General features: G+C 42.8%; 1 protein-coding gene across 1 annotated transcript in view; it reads right to left on the bottom strand.

Annotated features, from left to right (window-relative positions):
* Positions 1 to 4,241, bottom strand: part of MCTP2 (multiple C2 and transmembrane domain containing 2) — a gene marked incomplete at its 3' end in the record, with an annotated part of 100,689 nt that extends 96,448 nt beyond the window's left edge. The window contains exons 1-2 of the mRNA XM_082290357.1: positions 4,222 to 4,241; positions 2,867 to 3,454 (exon numbers count right to left, since the gene is read on the bottom strand). Coding sequence (XP_082146483.1) covers positions 2,867 to 3,391 — 525 coding nt within the window. The 5' untranslated portion in view covers positions 3,392 to 3,454; positions 4,222 to 4,241. The remainder of the gene's footprint in view (positions 1 to 2,866; positions 3,455 to 4,221) is intronic.
* Between the last annotated feature and the right edge of the window lie 18,607 nt (positions 4,242 to 22,848).

Genomic DNA, 22,848 nt, shown 5'->3' with positions numbered 1-22,848 from the left:
CTGCATGAAAACAAATCAAGCAAGACTAGATGTATGAATAGACAAAAATTGAAAGTTCTTCTTGACAAGCTTTACCACCTCTGCCTCCTCTTGTTTTCTGCAGAAGAATGATTCAAAATACAAGGGCACTCACTGACTGAATCAGCAAGAGGACAAGGCTTTGGGTTGCCAGGGACTCACTGCAAAGTGTTGGCAAGGGGATAAAGAGGTGTCAGAGCACCTCAGCAACGACACGTGGCCATGTGGACAAAACCCAATGGCAAAAACGAATGGCATTACAGGAGCCCTTTAGAACCTGAGTCCAGCAGGGAGGGATTCAATGCAACTTCTTCACTTGCTTCTTCAGACTTGCCTTGCTGGGTGCAATGGAGAACAGAAATCGACAAATGGAAAAATGATACCTGTGGGCAGAGCCTTCAGTGAAGATGGGCTGTGCTGAGCGCCCACAGCTCTGCACCGAGAGCTCAGACAAACGTGAAAACCACAAGCACACACGGATCTCACCCGCCAGGCTCGGAGAGGATCTCACGACACTGGGTGGCCAAAGACACCGAGGAAATGAGTAGGTGGCATGTGACAAGCAATTCAGGGGGAAAAGAGGCTCGACCTACATTTTTGCTTTTTTTAGCTTGTTTTGTTCCAGGCATCTGCCTTCCTTCTGATTTACCTCCCCGGGCAGGGAGTACTCTCGTCGTGCTCCTCACAGCAACCCCACCCAGCATTCAGAGGCCAACAACCTCTGTAACAAACTGTTCCCATCCGAGGCACACACAGCACAAATCCTGTACCTGTTCAATTAAGTACAAGCACAGCCGAATATTGAAGCTGTCATAGAATCATAGAATACTGAGGCTTGGGTTGGAAGGGACCTTAAAGATCGTCCCTGCCACGGACACCTTCCAGTATTGAATCTGGTTTTCACCAGATTCAATATAATTACATTTGCTCACTATTCCTTATTCATTTCTACTTTCCTTTGCTTCACTCTCTCCTATTATTTTTGAGGAAAAAAAATCTTTATAAGTTGCACTGGAGGCAGATTACAGTAAGGAAGCATATTCGAACAGCAAGATGATTTGCCATACAAGTAAATACTAAATGATTTACACACACTAGCAAATACAGAAATACACATTTAGGGAAAGATATAAGCGCTGCAGAAAATAAGCCAGACTCAGATTGTGCATCTGGATGAAACTTGGCTTGAGGTTAATCTATTTCATCACTTCATTCTCCTAGAACACTCTGTTTGCCCAAAATCAAAGCAGGATTTAGTACTAACTTTGTTGTGCTGTGGTAGATTTTTAGATTAGGGTTTCTGGCATACAACAGCAGGAAAAACAACCTGGAAAAACTTCCAAAATAATGATAGTCCACATATTTACCATATACCGAGTGAGGTGCTACAACTTTTGAGTAACATTTGAGCAGAGAAACAAAGCACTACACTATTTCAGTCGCTTTTCTTAAGTACCCCTCAAAATAATGACCGCTCCAGCAGGATGAAACCAATTTGTGAACAATATAGCAACACTAAACCAAGAGATGGTCAGTAACTACCAGTGTGACACTTTGCATCACAACAGACTGGGAGCCAACACCCATTTGGTAGGAATACACAGGCCTTTGAGATGCAAAACAAGCAGTCTGTATCAGAAAGGAGCGTTTTCCCCACATCAGCGCTAACCATCCTTTTGAACGTGCAGTTAAAAAACAATTAACCTGTGAAATCCCCATTCCCAAGGGAGGACTTGAAACAAAAACGCCTGGTTCCTGTTTTTGCATCCTGAAGGACTACATAAGCAGCTCCCACAACTGCAACAAACAGGTAATGAGAAAAAGGCCTCCGAAAGTTCAAAATGTAACCCTCCCAGTGAGAACTCAACAGGAGGAGACACGCTTCCACAAAATATAAATAAAACAAATTTTGCCTGATGTGTTTCATGCAGCCACATTCTTCACCTGCTGTCTATATAATGAAGCCATCATGCAACTCCTCAGGATTCCCAATTTGCTCGGGCCAGGCAGGAATTAGTTTCATGTCAGTATTGGTCTCTGATCCTCCTGTGCACGGGACATTATGTCCAGAAACAAATACTGACCACAGAGGCAGGGGGGAAGGAAAGGGGGACAAGACAGGGAGTGCAGAGAAAACATTTTGGTTTTTCTCCTCCTTAAATCATCACCACAAAAACCCAAAGGACAGTCCTGAGAACGATGCTATGTGTTCTGTTCTCCATCCTGTGCTTGTTTTGGTTAATTCCAGGTAGAGGTAGAGTTCACCTTGTTCACATCTTTCACCTATTGCTTTCATCAGAGTCTTGAGTGGATGGCAAGTTGATTTTGCTACAAAGCAACCTGGTATTATTAACTTTATGAACTAAAAAGAAAATGTATCAGCACCTCATTTCAGAGCTCTTGAGGACTGCAACAACTTTTGATTTAAGCAAGTAATTCTGACAAATCTGAAAAATCTGAAGTATCATTACAAATAATAGAAGAATAATAGAAGAATAAAAAATTGGAGCAGAGTTATTTGCAGCCCCAGACTGACAGGAAGGATAGCTGCATTAGTCTTGAATAATGTGTATATCATGTAAAGTTTAGGCTTATTTTTATTCCCCACTCGTTCCTTGAACAGAGAGCCCTCTCCTCACAGAATGGTTCGGGTGGGAAAGGATCTTAAAGCTCATCTCATTCCAACCCCCTGCCATGGGCAGGAACACCTCCCCCTACACCAGGTTGCTCAGAGCCCTGTCCCATCTGGCCTGGGTTGGATTCTCCATCCCTTTACAACCCAGAAAATTAAGGAGAAGCACAAGGAGCCCACAGGAGGTGGTCACTGAGCCGATGCTCGAGCACCCACCTCTGTCCCCTCGTCTCTCAGCGCGGCACTCAGGCGGGAGCTCTGCAGCAGGTCAAAGAGGTCCTCGCTGGATTTCCTCTTCCCCTGGGACACGGGGCTGCCGACAGCCTCACCTCCTCGGGAGGACATCAGGTGAATGCCCACAGCTTGTGCGTCCGGGGGGGTGACTGTCACCTCCGTCTGTGTCCCCTGCTGTGCCGCCCACAGCCAGTCCTCTCCCACTGCCTTCACCGAAGTGTTTCTGCTTTTCAGGGACACCACAGACCTGGAAAAGCTCTTGGAGGAGCAGCTCGACAACACCTGAGTACTCAAGTAAGTCGATTCTTCTTCTTCTTCTTCTTCCATGAGAGTCTCCACCTCCAGCATGTCAGGCACCGACACACTGAGACAGCGGTCCAAGGAGTGGCCCTTCCTCTCCAGCATTTTGCCAGACCTCTTCTTCGTCTTCCTCACACTCAGGTTTCGCAGGAATGGCCGGGTCTTCTGCTTCAGGGATCCCCATACGGATTGTTTATCCAAGTCCATTGCTGCAAGGGGAATCTCAGCAATGCCTCCTGCACAGAACAGCTTCAGCGATTCCCAGGGTGACTAAAAGGAACGTAGGAAGAAGGCAAGTCAATCACAAAAGTGAACAGCCGCTCAAGACTATGATTCATGTTGTCTCATCTTAAAACTTTCAGTCATTTCTCTGAACAGTTAAAACGGAGCATGTCACATTACTAAGTGCTTCCAAATACAATCTGGTGGGTAGGTTTGATTATTTAGGAGGAAAACAGCCAGAGCAAGTATTTATTCCTACACAAAAATGCAATGTCTGCCCACTACTTCATGATTGCTAAGAGGGGACATTATACTTCTTCTGTCAAGTCCTCATTTGTGAAAACTTGATATTTATCCAATTTGAAACTGTTTCTGTACAAACCTTACTGATGGGAGTTAAATCGTGATAATGCAACACCACGACACACGCTAGCAAAGCTGGCACTGACATTTCTGCTGCCACTTTCCCAGGCCATGTAAGGTTTTGTTGGCTTTTTCCAAGGCTACATGGATTCTTACAGGATGTGTTGTTGGCACATACGGAAAACAGCTCCACAAACTAAGCAGCTGAGGCTGAACAGGGCATATTGAACATGAGGACCCCAAAACACTCCCTTACATTAACCCACTGTCAGTGAAAACTGCAGAATTCTTTTTCCTTGTAAAGTAGGCAACTGAGAGTAAAACAATACAAAAATGGATGGGTGGATCAGTTTTGAAAACCTATTGGTGGACTCACCTTTGAGTTGATTCATAGTGAGTATTTACATAGCTGGGAGAGTCAGGAATAAAAGAACCAAAACAAAATCACTCACTGTATGTGCATGGTAAGGGAGCAGGGGACACCTCTGTGCACAGGAATATCCTCACAGACAGACTCTTCCGTGGTTAACAGCTGAGCAATCATCCTTATTCTGTGAAAAGAGGTGGTCAAATCATCATCAAAACTCAGTAAGGAAAAAGCTGGTGAAACCTGCAGATTTACCCCTTTACAGTGACACACACAGAGGTTACAGCACATACCCATGTCCTCAGAAATATACACCCATTAACTACATGATAGCTGCTTCCAAAACTCACAGCATATTTACCTTCTAACTATTACACAGTTGACAAAAAAATTACTTCCTGCTGTTTTCCTGATTACTAGGAAAAACGCCAAGACAGGCAACAGAAAAACAACTGTTGGATTAATCCACACAGAGAAATTACTGCTTGCTTTCAAAGAAATCTACTCTTGCATTCATTAATTTGAATGAGACTGTATAATCAGTTACTTAATAACTTATTTAAATCACTTTATGACTAACCTTGCCACACTTGCAGAGTGTTCAGGAATCTACAAAAAAATTCTCTAACTGCATTACTGTGTAACTAAAGCTGCACAATTCTCCCCTCCCCCATTTATACTGGCAAATAAATAATATCAGCATTGTTATATTCCATACAAAAAATTAATAAGCTTAATGGCATTGCATGCATTCACAAGGCAATAACAGGTGTTGTCCAAATAGGAAGGTGTGTTAGTGTAGATGCATCATTTTAACACAGCCACAATATCAAAGTACTCATGGATAAACTGAAATTGTGTTTTTCCCTCACAGCACCACTAAGAAGCAAAAACAATTTTCTGAACCTCACAGAGGAAGATTTCCCATAGAAAGACCCACCATGCCTTTGTGTTTCTCACTGAACTCAGGCTGGAGCACAAGATTTACAGAGGGAGGGGAAAAGACATAAATGCCAGCCCAATTTGACTGGGGATGGAGGGATGCCCGTGCTGGAGCAGCACCTGATGCCCTGCACAAGCTCGCAAGACATGGCTGGATTTGCTCATATCAGCTGAGAGCTTTCACTTAGGCTCTTTCTTCCCTCTTTCCATAAAATCTTGATAAGGCAGCCACAGGCCTCCCTGGTAGCGTTACATCACGTGCCAGCAACAGAAGTTATTAGGCTAAACACATTTGCACAAAACATTATGAAACACACTGTTGGGAGTCATTTAAACAACTCATCTTCTGCTAGTGCTCTCTGCATTGCTTGCCTACTTGTACTGAAACCTGCCGGAGCCAAGATGCTGCAAATAAAGGCAGAGCCCAGCTCAGCATCCACTTCCCAAGGCACTTAATGCTTCCTATTCCCTTCCTGTTATTCTCCACCCCTCTCCTTTTGAGGACCCACTGCCGTTGTTTTTATTTTGTTTGCTTTGAGGTTATTGTTACCAAGGAGCAGACTTGTTCCTGCAGCTTTTTCCAGTTGCTTCCCCCAAGTCAAATGTTCTTTTTCCCAGTTGCATACATCGCCTCATGTTGCTGATGAGAAATGCCCATTCAGCAAGGATGGTGAAGGGACCACACTGCGTCTCTGAGACCCACTTGCATCTAAACCAGAGGGAGCAAAGTCCTCCCTAAGCCCAACAGAAACACAGTGGAATCAAAAAAATTAATAAATAAAAAAAGGAAAAAAACGTGGGGGAAAAGTTTCTGTCAAGACCGCAGGGATGGCTCCACTGAGCTGCCACCTCACAGCTCCTCCACTGGGGCAACACATCAGTGATATTTGCTGCACAGGGAGCAGCAGGTTGCCTGAACTGAGGCCACAGAAGAAATAAGCCCATCCCTGGTCACTGGACTGCCTGGAGGTTTCGCCATACTCTGCCGCTGAGCCTTTACACCCACATTCCTGCTGCAGCTACAACTTCTCTTATATAAGTACTGTATTTACAAATAAATTAACCACCAAAATGATGGCTGTGATACACAATTAACAACAAATACACAATGTGTTCTGAGAAAAGGGTAAATACAGTCTGAAGGGCAAATTCACTCTGCCATCAGCCACCTGCTGGCGGCCTTTTTTTCACTCCCTCAGCTCAAGCAGAAGACACAGATCACCACCATGACCAGAAATGTGTTCCTTGGGGAGGTCACTGGAAGATTGGGAATGGGGACCACCTTCCTCCCCAGCGTGGTGCTAGAGCCAGGGGTGCCAGGATTACTGGGGTACCCCCTGCCAGGCTAGCACATATTCACACATACAGCTCTTCTTTCTTCCTACATCAATTTTCTCTGCTTTTCTCTTCCACACTGAACAACATCAATAGAAATATTTTATTTTGAAGAGAGAGAAATTCCCCCTTGCATGTAGAAAGTGTGTTCTTGGTACCAACATGATGTTCATGTAGTCCTTATCCTCCACAGGCCAGAAGTTTTCCCTCTTCCTTCCCCAGCCTCAGAAGTTCATGGCCAACTGTATCGCCAAATATTCCCTAAGCAACCACGGGGGAAAAACATACTTTGCCAAATTCTTGGTCTAAGCTTGGCCTCCTTATTCTTCCCCTTTCAGTGGCACATTGTAGCAAAAATCTGCAAACAGAAACCATTCAGAGACACACTTCCTGTTATCAATTTAACTCTGTTGTTTTTGATTTAATTGAATGGCTCCTTGTTCTTAGGTAACAAGAAAAAAATAATGTTTTCAGTCTATCTCCTTGAGCCTTCTTTTTAATACACTGCCAAATCTCAAATGCTCAGAAGAACCCATGTACTTTACTCTCTTCCTTCAGAGAGACTGCTTTTGATTGCACCTGTCATTTTTATTATATCCTTTTATTTTGCCATCTCCTCCTCTTTTGGGGGCAATAGGGACAAGAAAGAAAGGATTAATGACAGAAAAGTTGGTCACAGCTCACTGCGACTGAACAAATATTTCTAGCATTTTATCCTCCCTTAAGTATCTTCTAATTATGGTCCTTGAACTTTTTAAATTTTTTTTTATGTGCTTTGGTTTCTTTCAGTAAAACACTATGTACTCCCTTAAATTCATATAATATTTAGAGCTAAATGATTGTTTTAGATGTTTGAACAGGTGCCTCTAAGAGATATTTCAAATGCCATTGAAAGCTTAGAGAAATCATCCTGCAATTCCACTTTACTTACTATCTTGACAGGAAGCCAGCAAAGCCACAAGTGAGAAACACTGCAAGACACTCTGCAAACATTATAGAAGTGTCCAATATAACCAAACAAATAAACTGAACAAACCCAAATTGATTTACACACTGGAAATTATGGAATAAATTGTCTTTCTTCACTATGGAACCATTCCCTGCACACCCAGAAGTGCACAGTGCTCACTGAAGCACCCTGAGACACTCCCTGTTAATACTTTTAAAGTATCATCCTCAAAGTCAGCCAAGTTGACAAAAACACAGCTGAGCACCATGCCACCACTATTACAGTGCCCATAAATCTATTAATCCTTGTACTCATTTGTTTATCCAATGAAGGTGAAAACTTTGGGTCACTGTGCGTGCCAGCCACCTCTAAGGTAGAATTCAGTGTGTTTTCAGCCACAACTAAATGCTAATAAACACCTAAATCCACCACAGCTGAAATTACTAAGACATGCATTAGAGGCTGTTAGGAAGATGCTCCTCACTTGAATGCATATTAACACGGTTCAAACTGGAAGGAACCAAAGGAACTCGCTCAGGGTAAAACCTGTATAGATTCTGGCTGTTCTGGAATAGAATATTCACGCCAATCTCTGCCTGTCTAGCACATTCACTGACTTAAAACCTAATGCATGAGACATTGTACACATTACAAGAAAAGATAATTACTTTTCTGTTATGCAACACAGTATTTGGCTAAGAGAAGTTCTAATATGAGTACAACCCCTTTAGGTTTATAATTTTTGATATTGCTGCATTGAGAGACAAGGCTGACAAGAAGGTGATAAGGGAGCAGGGGAATAAGGGACTGAGGACTTTTTTTCATATTTTTCTTTTATCTTTTTGCTAGAAATTGAGTCTTCTGGTTCTAGGAGCCATAAATGAAACCAGTCCTCCCTGGGAGAGAAAGCAAGATATCAGGGAAATAGCTCTCTGCTGGTGGGACAACCACTGTATGTGGGTGGTTATTTCTATAACAGAACATACCAAGTAGCCCAGGTTTTTAATATCATTATAGCTCAAACACAGCCAAATACAAACCATTACTGGGAATGGAATGACTTTTTCTAGAGAAACCAACACTTCCTCCTTTGCAATGGCTTATTTCAGTACCTTATCTGGAAATGCTTTATGCTAAGCACCAACAGCCACAGAGATAAGCAAATATCATCCGAATAAAGTAACCCTTTGTTCAGCATTACCAGTTTGCCCTGGAGATTTACAAACCCAGCACCAGTTATTAAAAGAAGAGGGAATACCTTACCAGGGGCAGGATGTTCCTTGGACCATCAACACCTTCAAGCAAGCATTGTGCTTCCTTTGCAGAAAAAAACAAGTCCAAAGTGAAAGGCTGAGGTGGGTGGGCCTGAGACCATTCCTCCCTGGGTATGATCCCAGAAGGCAGCAAGAGACACTGAATTCCATACAGCTCAATATGGAGAAACTAAGACAGCCTTTTCTCCCTGCAGCATATGGCAAATACCTGGACTTAAATTTGATAGGGCACCAGAAAAAAAAGTCTAATCTCAATCTGATTCTGAACAGGCTAATTACCCTGGGGAAATCAGTGTTAGAATTATTTTTAGCACTAACAAGCATCACAGGGAGTGCACTGATGCAGAGCAGGTAAAGACTTCACTGCACAGGTGATTTGCTGCTAAAGCAGGGTCATGGCTTGGCCAGCTTCCAAATCTTCCCACTGAGTTTAAGCTTCCCTGTGGGGCTTCAAATGATGTCAGCCTGTGGATACAGATCCTGCTCTTCTGTTGTAACAGATTCATTTGCAAAGTGTAGTGGATGCTAAACTCAAATGTATAAAATATAATAGAAACTTGACCTGTTGCTGTCAGCCAAATTAGTACAAGTGCTTCATAAGAGACAATTTTATATGCTACAATGGAAACAAGATAACCAAAAGAAACCAGCTTTAGTTCCTTGATGTGGGGTGAAAGAAATCTACGGCCCCTGCAGAAGAGCACAAGTAACATCCAGGGTGAATACAAAGCTTAAAGAAAAGCCTGCTTGTTACATGCAGATAATAAAGGCATCTAAAGTAAGACTTTCTGGTTTAAGTTTGGAGTTTGTTGTTTTGGGTTGGGTTTGTGTTTTTTTTCACAGATCCCTGGGTCCTCTGGGCTTTTAGATCCTGTGCTTGGCTTTTTGATTTTTAACTGGCTCAAAGGGGATGAGTTTCATCTTTCACAAACACATGAAACAAGCATACATCTTTCTCCACTTAGCACACAAGAGAGGAACAGGGACACTTTAACTCCTTAGAGGCTCTTCTGCACAATCTGGAGGGCTTTTTTCTCAACATTTATAAGCAGACAGTAACTATGAGAAGTAAGAGCGACCAGCTGCTACAAGTATCTCAAAATAGCATCTGATAGTGAAAGTTACTGAGAAAATACCCTGCACCTGCCTCCAGCTTATGAAAGTACTGGTTTCATTTTGCTTCTGTCTTTTCTAAAACAGAAGAAAAATGATGAGTATGTATAGAGGAAACGAGGGAGGAAGTGTTTGAGTGTATTTTTACAAACATATTTCACAAGTTCCTGCCACTCCTTCAGCTTTCTTCAAAATATAGTGGCTTGCAATTGTACCTGTGCAAGCCAGAAGGCCCTTTCAACCTTTTCAGTCTAGTTCATGGGATTGTACCAGAATGGGACAATCAAATATGATCTTTAGAGTGCAAACAACACCTGCTGAGCATCAGAACTCTCCAGGGACGCCTATGCACAAAGATCTGCTTCCTGCAGTGATGATTGCACCTCAAACCAGACTCCCAGAAAGATCCTGGAGGGACAGATCCTGCTCTTGGAAGGCACTGTGCTGTGTGCTGCACCAGCAGTTGGGATATCACCATTGACTGTATCTGGTTTATAATTTGCCTCATTGTTCCCAATCACATCAGAAGATCCCTGGGAATGGTACCCTGGAGCAGGGTACCTCGAGGAGCAGGGGGAGAGGGAAAGCTGATGAGCAGCAAGAGGAAGGAGAGGTGTAGGTACAAGAAGAGTAAGAATGAGGTAAAAAGAGCTCTAAAATCACTGAGGTTTATCAGGGTTCACATGAGGGACAACACAAAACCAGGACAGAGACAGGTACACACACTGAAGGAGCTGGTCCTCGTCAGAGGAACTCTGTTGGGAATTCAGCCCTGCAGCCTCCTTCCTCTCACTCTCTCCTTCAAGCCCCTGCTCACCTCCTGCACAACAAAAGGTTTATTTTTATAACAAGAGGTGCACAGAAATAGATCCTCCCTTTCCACAGCTCTCAGAGAAAACAAACCTAGGAAGGAAATCAGAGACTCATTTCCACTGGAGGCCAAATCAACCCATGCCTTTTACTAGCAGTTAAATCATATATTTCAATAAAAGAAGCTTGTGACTATATGCAAATTACTTGTCCATGTGCCAGCATTGCTCCCTAAATAACTACTATTACTGTCATACTTCTTATCAAAATTCAGTGACTATAGAAGAAAGATCTATTAAAAGCTCTGTGTGATTCTTTATTTAACAATTTACCAAAATATCCCAAACAGAACACTTTTGATTCATAAAAATGGCCTGATGACAACTTGAGCAGGACAAAAACCTGCTGGTATGCCTTTTTTTTCCTCCTTACTACAGCATGTTCCTCTTCCCAACAGCAATATGGCAGAAGCCAGGCTCAGAGCTCACCATAAGAGCTGGGCACATGGGAGAGTTGAGATTAATTTGAATCTATATTGACCTTCATGATTAAATGTCCTCTCACATTTAACATCTCCACATAGCTTGGGTGGATCTGTAGGTAAAGTGAACCAGTGTTTCTGCAGTCTTTTAATTCCCAAAGGCAGGAGGCTGAAGAAAAGAAGAGAGAAAAGAAGTTGGCGTGTTGCAGCACAGCACTGAATGAGGGAATTGCACCAGTAATAGCCCTGCTTTTCTGCAAGAGCCAAAAGTCTCCCTGTAGAAAATAACAGCACTTAAATATCTGGAGCTGTGTGACAGAGAAAGCCCTGAGGAATCTCTTGGCAAAGTCAAGTGTTTGAGGGTCTCACCCTGGACAATAATTCAGTACTTTAAGTATGAAGAAGCCAAAGCATACAACTAAAACCAGTCACATGGCTCCCCTGAAGTCATGACAGCAAAGTGTTCAGCACACAAACGGCAGCACCAACTCAAAGACTCCTTTAACTCCTTTAAACTTCCTTTTTCTTCCAACTGTAAAGACGGAACATATGCCAGCACACATCTCTAAATGCCAGTCATTTTTCACAGGAAGGAGCCGGCTTTGAGGTTTCTCTTTCCATTCACCATCTGAGTTTTCAGCCTCCTGGCACTAAGAAATCTGCACCTTGTCTCCAGGTTCTGTTACAGCACTATTTTCCCAGTGAGAAGATCAGGTGAAGTTGGTAAATTTAACTCATGTGCATTGGCAATTACACTTTGGCACTTCCAAAGCCGTAACACTGGGGGTTTGGTTTGCTAAAGCTGAAATCCCTAAATACCGGCACCATCATCATCAAGAAAACCACAAACTATGATTCCAGTAGCTATTTTAAGCTTGAATAAAAGGGTCAAAAATTAAAATATAGGAATGTTGTGCTGGGGTGAATAATAAGTGACGTGCTCAGGATTTTACCTGCAGAAATTCAGAGAATCTCAACTATAGTGAAGCCTGATTTGTTAATTCTGGTTCCTGGAAATGATCCAATCAGAAAAGCTCCACAAAACAGGAATACTGGTGTTGCTGAGCTAGGATGACACCTGATGAAACAACTTAAAATTCACTTTCAATTTTTCTATGATTCTACACGACAAACCCGCTCAGTGAAAACCTGCAGGCACATTATGCAGTTCTTAAAAAACTATTTGCCCCTGACTCATCTGGGCCAAATTAGCCATAGGGCGGGTGGGGTAGATCGCTAAACTTTAAATACCTTCCCTTAAGCATATTTACAGCTCTTGCTCAGCTGCCGAACCACACTGGCTGCTCCTTTGTACACTGCTACCACAGTGGGTTTTTGGTTTTTTTGTTTTAATCCTCCTTTCATGCATACATAGCTCCAGGCAGGATAGTTTAGAACAGATCAAGCTGACCACTTGTCATTATCGTGCCCCATTCACATATTCTCAAAGTAAATGCTAAGCACATAAATTATGACTACTTAGCCCTTAATTAACCAACAAAACACTGAGTTTATTAATCATGGATGTTTAGTTCTGGTGAATACTGACTAAAAGGTATTTTAATTCAGCTGTCCTAATTATACAATTTCCTGGTTTGGCCCATGGATTAAAATCAAATAAAGCTCAAAACCAGAACTTTTCAACAGGTGTCAATAAACCCTTTAAAGATGTAGTAATGTTTTTTTAATGGATTTAAGAGTATTCACATGGCAGTTCCCCTGTCTAGCAGATATGGACAGGAGTCACCAATCTGGCAAGTGTCTTGGAATACAAATTGCTCAGAGTCAGCTAAACAGATCTGGAGGTTTTCTGGTTTAAACAATTTTTGCACCCAAGTAAGTGAATGCTTTATCTTCTTCAGTTTTCATTTGCTTCCTATCAAAGGCCAGACAGATTTTTTGCTAAATGCTACTATGAAGCATTGAATGTGAGGAACCAGAAGCCTTCCTGAACTGAACACAAACGCTTGTAATGAGATTTGTATCTAATAGTTTTACAGAGTTGAACAATATTCAGCCATTTATATAATAAAATAAATTAAAATCACACCCCAACCACAAAGGCACCATTCCCACTATCTGAATTTGGGTAGGGAGCATCTATTCTAAAATAATTACAAGCAATTCCAAATAGAAGGACTTCTCCTAAATCCACTAGAATATATAACCAGAATTAGATGTTTGCATTGAAAAAGAAAAACAAGACAAAACAAAACTCTCCAGTTAATTGTTTCCAAGTCGAAGAAACTGGGAACAAAGCCTGCTATTGAATGAGCATTAATGATCTGCCATTCAGTTCTGCAGATGTTTCCCATGAGGGAAGACAGCAAAAAAACATTCCTCTTGAAACCCAGGGAAGCAGCGACAAGGGGATGAGTTATGTTCATTCATTTGGATATTTTTATTTGAAATTGTCAAAACCATTAGATTCAATAAGATTTTACTTCAAGGGGAACCTGCATCCAATAAAATTTCAAAGAACTGAGCTCTGTAATCCCTCCTCACTTAAACCCAAATGAGTCAGACTTTAAAAAAAAAAAGAACTTTCATAACCATGACAAAGTGAGCTGAGAGAGAGACTGCCCCATCCTTGCTGACAGCTCCTGATCATCACCACCTCCACATCAATGGCAACACAGACAAATGACTGCTCAAATAAATTAGCATGGCCCCCTCATTTCCATTCACCCCCATTAAAAGATTATCAGACAATATAGATTATATACCCTGTCCTGGCTAGAAACTTACTTCTAGAGCAGGGTTTATCTATCTGGGAGGAGAGAATGAAAGTGCACACTCATAAATCTTGAAAAGACAACAGAGCTGCTTCTGTGTCTTAATTTATGGCGTTACGCAAAAGCAGAAATTTGTTTCTAAATTAGCTCTGATCTCTGATCTTAGGGCAGCAAAGCTATACAATTCCAAGAACTCCCAAAACAATGAAATTGCCCCAAACCTAAGGTTTCCAGTAAAGCAAAATTTACTCCACAGACTACATCTATAGTTCTTAGGAGTGGGCAACAGGAAGAATTGTCAAGGGTACAAGTACTTCCCAGAAAGGAAGGATATGAATAAGATCAGCCTTTATTTTTCCCCATCCCAAAAGGCCAACAAAACCAAACAAAGATCTCAAAACCTACGTTAGTATTTAGCTTGCATTTTAGCAAGTTGTTTTTGTGGGAAAGTGAAAACAAGCCAGTCAAGGAGCATCTGTGTAAATACACATGAAACAGGCACCCACCACGGCAGGAGGAAAAGTCACCCCCTGGGTCACTGTGCTCCAGCTCTCACCATGCACTGACCAAAACACCAGGAGCAAGCAAGCAAATTAATTCGTTTGAACTAAAGACCACCAGAAATTGTTACCAAGAGGCTCTCCTTGAAGGCCAAGGGTGGTCACAGAGTCCATCCAACCTCCCCACAGGAGGGCCTCTCTGGTGGCAGGGGAGGTTGGACACCTACATGATCAAACTGGAAGTCCCAGCTTCAATTCCAAAGGCAGTCTTGAAAACTCCCAGCACTGGGGTCTGTTTTCCTCAGACAAGCAGCAGCTGAAGTCAATAGGAAAGCACAGACACACAATGTGTCCCCATCAGGGTTTGACAGGAGACTGTAAAAGAATCAGAAGCAAGGGTTAAAAAAAATGCCTAAAGGTCAGCAGGCTGCTTATGTGAAGAAAACAACAACAAAAAGAGTCTTCTTAGAAAAGCAGTGTGCATTTAAGAAAATAGAAATGAAAACTGAAATTATAACGTGCTCCAGATTTTCCCACAACCATCCAATTATTTTACAATGGAGCTTTGCAGCAGTAGTGGAGCTTTGCAGCAGTAGTGTAGCCTTGCAAGAGGTCAACTCCGTGTTCTTTACAGATTATGCTTATGAATAGTCAGTTAATCAAAACTTAAGGAACTTACTTCAGGTTTTTTCCCCAAGTGTGAAAATTGAAGTTGCATCTAATGTTCACCTGCTTGAAACTATTCCAGACAAAACAGCAGTGATCCCAGGAAAACCCATCCAAATTTCCATCACACACAGTACGCAAGGGGATCACATCACTCCAAATATCCACTTACCCCAATAAGCTGCCTCTAACTCTGACCAAAAACAGATGCTCAGGGAAAGACTGTAAGGTCAGGAAATCATGCCGTGATTCTGCCTGCAAAATAATCTCCTGGTTTCCAGGAATCTCTGATTTAGGAGCTGCTTTAGCTAGAAATTGTATCTGCATCTTTGTGATTAACAGCCCTGGTGTACTTTTTCTCTATTAATTCGCCAAACAACTTTTAAAGTTCATTTATATCTTCAACAACAGGAAGACATTGGAGTAATGAGTTCCACTGATAAATTATGCTTGTGTGAAGCAGAAGCATAATTTAGCTATGGTAGAATTTTTTTTTTTTTTAATTGAAGAGGACCTTAGGAAAAAAAAAATCTTTGAATCTTGCTCATTTATTCTCACCTCTTTAACATCTTGAGTTATGTGAAATTATAAATAATTGTTCACTGTTTACTCCACATCACTCAGATTGTTCCCACTTCTGCATTCTCCTCTCTAATGATCTCTCTTAATTGAAAGAAAGGTTCATTCAAGGAACCTGGTTAATGTTACACCATCCAAACATCTGAACTAGCACACACCACAGGCTTTTTTTTCCCCCGAGATAATTGATTTGTCTGAATATATAATGTAGTGCAAAACAACCTAAGTTCAAAACCATCTAGGAGTGTTTCAAGAAAAGGTAATTAACATCTTATTTTCTACAGTCTTTACAAATATTTTACCAAGTGATTTCTAAGTTGAAAGAATAGTTTAAAGGGTTTGAAAATTACCTCTGGCTGTGTAGCTTTTTAAAGGACTGAAGTTTTTGATTAAGAAAAATTTGTAATTCCTAAATATTTAAAAAAAAATTATATCAAGACCCTCCTTTATATCACTCCAGAAGAGCTTTTTGATGAGTTAGTATAAATACAATTATACTCCTGCAAGTGTTTACCCTGGCACAGTGAGGCACGTGGCCACAGGGGTGCCAAAAGTCAAGTTTGCCTTAGGAGGTGACACACTCAGGGCAGGACAGACAGACTGCACATCCACAGTGCCTTGCAGCTCACAAGATACCCAACATCCAGGGAAGATTGAGAACATCTAACAGAAACAGTCTCTATCAATGAGGATGCCTTACTACTGATCCCTAAATTGGACCAAACACATCTGCCCACGCAGTAGTCAACCCAGTCTGTGGCTATGCTGGCAAACCTGTAGCTACACCCAAGCTAATTTCTCCAAGGCAGAAATTGCCAGGGATATAAAAAGGTGATCAATCATTCAATCTAACGTGGGACACTTGGCCCAGTTTCTCTTATCATTCTTGGTCTTCATTAGAACCCTCACACACAAGATGATGGGGACTAAATCCTTACGTGGATCACAGTGGAATACACAAAGCCTTGATATTGAGACACATAAATTGCCTGAATATGAATATTCCATCTGGTTCTATGACTTCATTTTACAGCACCAACAGCTTAGGCAACAGAGGTGCACTCAGGATCAGCTGTTATGCTGATATGCAATTTAAAATCAGAGTTCAAGGCACTCATGGTTCCAACATCCTCACAATCCTGCAATGACCAATTAAGCCTTAAGAAACAGGTCCCTTGGACCCAGGGAACATTTAACTGCTTAAGTTAAATAGGAATAGATTGAAGAAAAATGTTCTTTTTCTTATAAATAATCTTCTATGCAAGCATGTTATCTAATAAGTACAACTGGAAGTAAAATGGGAATGTGGGAAGAGTGCCAATGTAAATCCTCCAAATCTGAGGAAATTGGGAGCAATTTTCCACTCAAGGGTGGAAACAACACAGAGGAAATGCAGAGCATACTTAGCATGCTTTGCTCTCCTCTGCTGAGGTAAAGCTTCCCTCTCCCCCATGCCCAGGCAGAGGGACCCCAGCCAAATGGAGGTGGTGAGACCCCCCCCACTCTCTGCAGTTTGGGAGACTGGAATTCAAACCCCTATATTAAAATTAGTGCATGGTATAGGTGATGGTGAACAAACAGATAAAACTCAAAATTCTCGCAACAAAGTGACAGCACAAGTGCCCACATCCTGCCTGAATTTGACAGCCACTCATGGGGGCCTCATGGCAGCCTTCAGCTATCCATGAGAAATTAAACATGAGATGGGCAAATCTGCACAGTGTAGACTAAAGGAGCAGAAGAAGACACTCAGTATTGCCTGGAAATGTCAGTGGGAGCAACCAAGAAGCTTCTGGGGTGAGGTTTATCCCCTGTTCCAAGCCCACTCCAACTACACACACAACAGGACTCCAGCTTCACCACAGACAGTCCCAAATCCCAATGAACTTCAACATCCAAAATGCAATCACTATTCTCCCCAGGAGTATTTTTTGCCTGAGCAGGTACATTTTTTAACAATCATCTGTTCAAATAGGAGGTGCAGTTTGTCCAAAAGCAGCTGCTTATATCACCAAATGCAAAAGACACTGGGGAAAAAAAGCCTGCAGTGAAATTGAGCCAGTTATGGTTCTAATTACCTTGAATGCCATGATAAGCAACACTTCTAGCACTGTTACAGCCTCATACACTGTCCCGGGAGGGGATGATTACAGGAATCCCTGGGCTGTTTCGACACCCACCTTCCTGTCACTGACAGCGATGCCCCTGCTCATGCCCTTGTTTATAATTGACACCTTAAATCCACACATCTACAAACTATCCTATAGCTTCTTTAATATAATCAAAGTTAAATTTGTCTTAACAGCACAAAATTTACCATTCCTATTTTTTAAAAAGTGCAAAAAATTTTAAGAAATAAAATGAAAATTTCCTATCTGCACTATTTGATTTTTTTCTTTCCACAGGTACAGCAAAGTGAAACTTCACATACTGAATCCATCTTCAGGCTACAGCACATGCAGGTTTATTTGCTTTGTGATAAGCTATTTTATGATGGCATTGAACAGCAGCAAGAAATCAAACAAGTAAGATTATTACCCAAATACACCCATTCATCCTGACAGCTAAATCGACTCACTCAACAGTATCATCTTCTGAGAATTACTGCAAAATACATGACAAATTCTACAGTTTAATCACAGTAAATTAATAGTAAGATATCCAGGTGAGAACTTCTATTTTCTTAATGCCATGTAGCAGCAATTCGGCTTTCAGTGTGCTTTACGCAACTGACTATCATAAACCTCCGGGCACCAACTGGATCCTTGCCAGTTGTCATAGTTGTGCTAGGCGAATATCAATGAAAATTCACACTATTTCTCATTACAACCGCATGAACAGCTCTTTTTGAAAAAAAGAACTACGCCTTACACACCACTTTTCCCTCAAAGTACCCTTAAAGCAACTTCTCTATGTCAATTCACTTGTGTGAATGTTCCACTCTGTTGTTTGTTTTTAGTTTAGGGATTGTTTTTAATTACTATTAAGTGGCTTATTTATTTAGTCAAAGTCAACAGCCGACCAACTGAATTTCAGTCAGCAAGTGCACATGGGGATGCATCGGTTCAGTGAGAGTTGGCTGAGGAAGGAGAGAATTTCTCACGCCAACGGCAACAAAAAGAATTATTCACACAAGGTGCGAGTCCCTGGAGCAGCATCACTAAAGCGACACACAGCAAAAAGCGAACTAACCCCGAGCCTCCCACGGCGAAGTTAGTTCTGTGGCGTGCCTGGGGATGCACGAACAGCGAAACAGCGGGAGCAACTTGGCAGAAAACGGGCGAAACCCGCCAGATCTCAAAAAAAAAACCAAAAAAAAAAACAAAAAAAAAACCAAACAAACAACAAAACAAAACCCCCAAACTATACAAGCACCCGGCCCGAACGCGCCGGGCTGCCCTGTCCAGCTCCCCGCGGCGCACAGGGAGGACGCAGCGCGGTCCCTTTACCTGCCGGCCGGGCCGGGGCCGCGCCGCGCCCGCAGCCGCCCATCGCCTCCCGCCGCCGGGGACTCGCTCCGCCGCCCGCTCCCGGGCGGGCACGTGTGGCTGTGCCCGCTGTCACCGCCGCCCGTCCCCGTCCCCTCCCGCCTGCCGGGGCGGTGCCGCCGCCGGCACCTCCCTGCGCGCTCCGCCCGCCCCCGAACCTCCGGGGCTTCCCGCAACCCGCCCCCGCCGGCATCCGCTCCGCACCGCTTCCCCTGGGCATCCTCCTGGGGCATCCCCTTGGAGTATCCCTCCTCGGGTCCTATGGCTCGGAGCATCACCATCCCCTCTCGGACCTGCATCCTGCCCGCCCACTCCACACCAAGAGCAAAGCACCGAACTCCCACCGCCCACTCCCACCAAACCCAAAACCCCAGGGGCATCGGGAATGGTGGTGGAAGAGGGCAGGGGACTGGCAGCGCTGCCCTGGAGAGCCCTGGGTGAGGGTGGAGCTAGGAAGGAAGCTATGGGAATGGCGACAGGCCAAGGGAAATATAATCAACAGCAGCACTGCTGCCACGTAACACTTGTTCTTGGCTGCATCTCCCAACACGTTTTATTGGCAGCATCTCCAGGTGCCTGACGAGGGAGCCAAGGTCTGCAGCCGCGTTCCAGGCAAGGAAACTGAGGCAGGATTGGGTAAGGTGACATGCTTACCTGGCATGGCTGCAGCCGAAACATGGTCCTACGCATGTTTCTTCATGAGTTTGCCACAGCGTGGAAAGGCAAACACCTCCCAAAAGCACCTGCAGTGCCAGGTTGTTTCTGGAGCACCCCGGGTCGCACGCCTTCCCGGGGAGCTCACCCAGCCACCACTCCCACCTGCAGTGTCCAACTTCCCTTGAGCGTGGTATCACTACAGGAGGTGCAGAGCAACGAGAAGGGGAAAGACAAGCTTGGTGATGGAACATATTTGCATTCCATGCATATCATTCTGATCAGAAATTACACCTTGTCTACGAGCGTAGCTGACGTAGTGACACCCATCTCTCACCATTGAGTGAAACTTGGTGGTGCAACCACACTGTGCCATTGCAAAACAGAAATTGTCATGGACACGTGGTAAGGGTTTGTCACAGTGCAAAGAATTGTTCACTAACAATCAAATAAAAACGATTATTCATACATAAAAGCCATTACTCCAATCCTTTCAACAAGATCTGGAGATGAAGAATTCACACCTATGCACAGTTCTGTATGGATCCACAAAATGAGGACCAGGAGCCATCAGTTCAGGACATCAGGGAGATTATTGCTTGAACACGTGAGCAATTTTAGAGGAACAGGAAAAAAAACTGGCAATGCTTTATTTTGCCTCCTGACTTAAAGGTCATGTTTGAATGGCCAGATCCTGATGTTCCAGCACATGCTCGACAACAGCACTGATTACTGCAGACAGTGTTATAAGTATACAGCAACTCCTAAAGTGCAGAAACCTTCACAAAGTATGTATAAATGCTGAATAGGACAGTTTTACTGTGCTCATGCAATCAAAAATCTAAGGGGAAGTTGACTGAGAACAGAAAACTAATCAACAACCTCAGCTGAAAACAGAGAAGAAAGCAAGCTTATGCCACTAATGTTTTTGTCTTCCTTTCATCTAAACCAAGAAAAATATCAGCTCCGGGTAATTAGATAAGTTTAGAACTAAAGCAAAAAAGTCTTTAAAATACTTTTCTCTTAGGTGTGTGATCCCACAAAATGTGTATCAAATAGAGTTCTGTGCATGTTTTATCAAAGGCTGCAGCCAAGAGAGAAAAAACTGTAAACATACCCAAAGGCAATCTAATAAAGGTGGCTGCTGATTTCTGGAGTAAAAAAGGGAAGCAGCTTGTGTGTGCCTCTGCCAAAATGAAACAGTGCTCCTTAGATGCAACAGGAGAAAGAGATACAGAAATTAAATTCTCATAGCCAATATCCACCCAAATGAGAAAAGCTTGCCACGACTTAGTGGCAATAAAGAGATAAATTGATTAACTGTTACAAGATTACCCAAATATGGGCTCTGCAAAACATTAGCTTGAGAAATTTTCTTGTCTTAGGCATCATGTAACTGTATTAAGGACGCTGATAAGGCTGCAGAATGCTGAATATCAAGTTCTTTGTTACTTCACTGCTAACCAAGAAAAGAAAGGGAGGAGAGTACTGGGAAGATGCTTGGGATAGGAACTTTACATCACTGGCAGGCTAAGGAGAAGAGAGGGGGAAATGTGAAACTTTGGAAATGTCACAAAAACATCAATGTGAGGGTATTCTATGAACATATCCAATGTAATCTGACATCATTGAGAGGCAAGATATGCATTATTATAGCAGTAAGTCATTAAATATGACTTAAAGATGAGCACTAATTAAATCCCCCTGTAGAACACATTGTCAAAAAAAAAAAAGGCTCAGTAAAAAATACAGCAAACAGAAGCATTTCAGCATGAGAAAGTTAAATGTGTATATCTAAACAAGATTTCTTGTTAGCTTTCCATACTCACAAGGAGCCACTGTACACTTTCTGTTCATGCACACAAGTGTTTTTCTTCTGGATTTTATTAAGGATGTCATTATCAATTCCTGTGAGGGAAGAGAAAATATATAATTAAGAACCATAGTTGGCGTTATCAAATCCTACTCATCTTTTGTGTGAATATCTCATTTTCTCAGAAGGGAAAGAAGAGCTGTCTTCTCAGCAAAGAAAAATTCGCAACTTTTCTTCCTTGCCTGCATTTTCTCACCCTGTATTCTGACTGCTGAAAGAAAAAATGACCTAATCAGCCTTTACCAAAAGCTGGCCAATGTGGATCAATGTGAGGCTGCTGAAAATAATGGCTTTAGCTCCTTTCCTAATTACAGGTTCAGCTTCAACCTTTCAGAGAGGCACCAAGTGAAGCTTTAATATCCAGCCCACCCCTCTGCACAGCCTGTTTGCAGCAGCACTTCTTCAGGATTATGAGGAAGAGACATGATAGCACAGGGGCACAGGGAGATCAAATCACAGAAGAAAACAGTCATATAATGGTTTGGGCTGAAAGCACACCTAATTCCAGCCCCATGCCCTGGGCACGGACAGCTCTCACTAGACCCGGTGGCTCAATGCCCCATCCACTTCAACACTGGCCTTGGACACTGCCAGGGATGGGGCAGTCACAGATTCTCTGGGCACCCTGTGCCAGGGCCTCATCACCCTCACAGGAAAGAATTTCTTCTGTATATCTAACCTAAATTTCCCTGCTATGTAGGTTAAAACTCCTTTTCCTGACCTCACTGGTAGTGTATCTGGTAACAAGTCTTTGGAGCTCAATCAAGTTAAAAGCTTGTCAGTAATTCCTCCTCTTATCTCACCTACAAGTAGAAGGTGTTCACTGGAAGCACCACCAGAAGCTTTGAAGATGGCCTTATGAGGATTTTGAGCTGTTCTGTTTGCACCCACCTGTTCACCACCAGCTTTACTGATGTGTTTACAGCACTTGGCTTGACAGATTGCTTGGGATATTTCTGAGCCTGGGACACAACCCCTCTCAGGTATGCAACTGATAAAGACTTTTCAAAACCCCAAAGTGAAATCTCCTGCAAGAGTTATGTCTTATTTCTTTTGGACAAGTGGGTCCCAGAGACCTGGTGACCCCAAGACACAGAATTACAAGTCCTTAAGTTGCAGCTCATTTTCCTTTCAGCTGAGCACCTGGTTTACAGGCAGAATTTGGAGCAGGACCAAGGGTGTGCTTGCTCTCCAGGTCTGAGTGTTCAGCCATTCCCAGAACACAAACTAAGCCAACTGCAAGGTTTAAGCCTTTCTGTGCAATTGCACAAATAAATGCACTCAAGACTTTAGGAGACTTAAGCACATTGCTA

This window comes from Coloeus monedula (assembly GCF_965178545.1).
Source record: "Coloeus monedula genome assembly, chromosome: 14".
Classification (NCBI taxonomy): Eukaryota; Metazoa; Chordata; class Aves; order Passeriformes; family Corvidae; genus Coloeus; species Coloeus monedula.
This window is presented reverse-complemented; position numbering and strand designations above follow the sequence as displayed.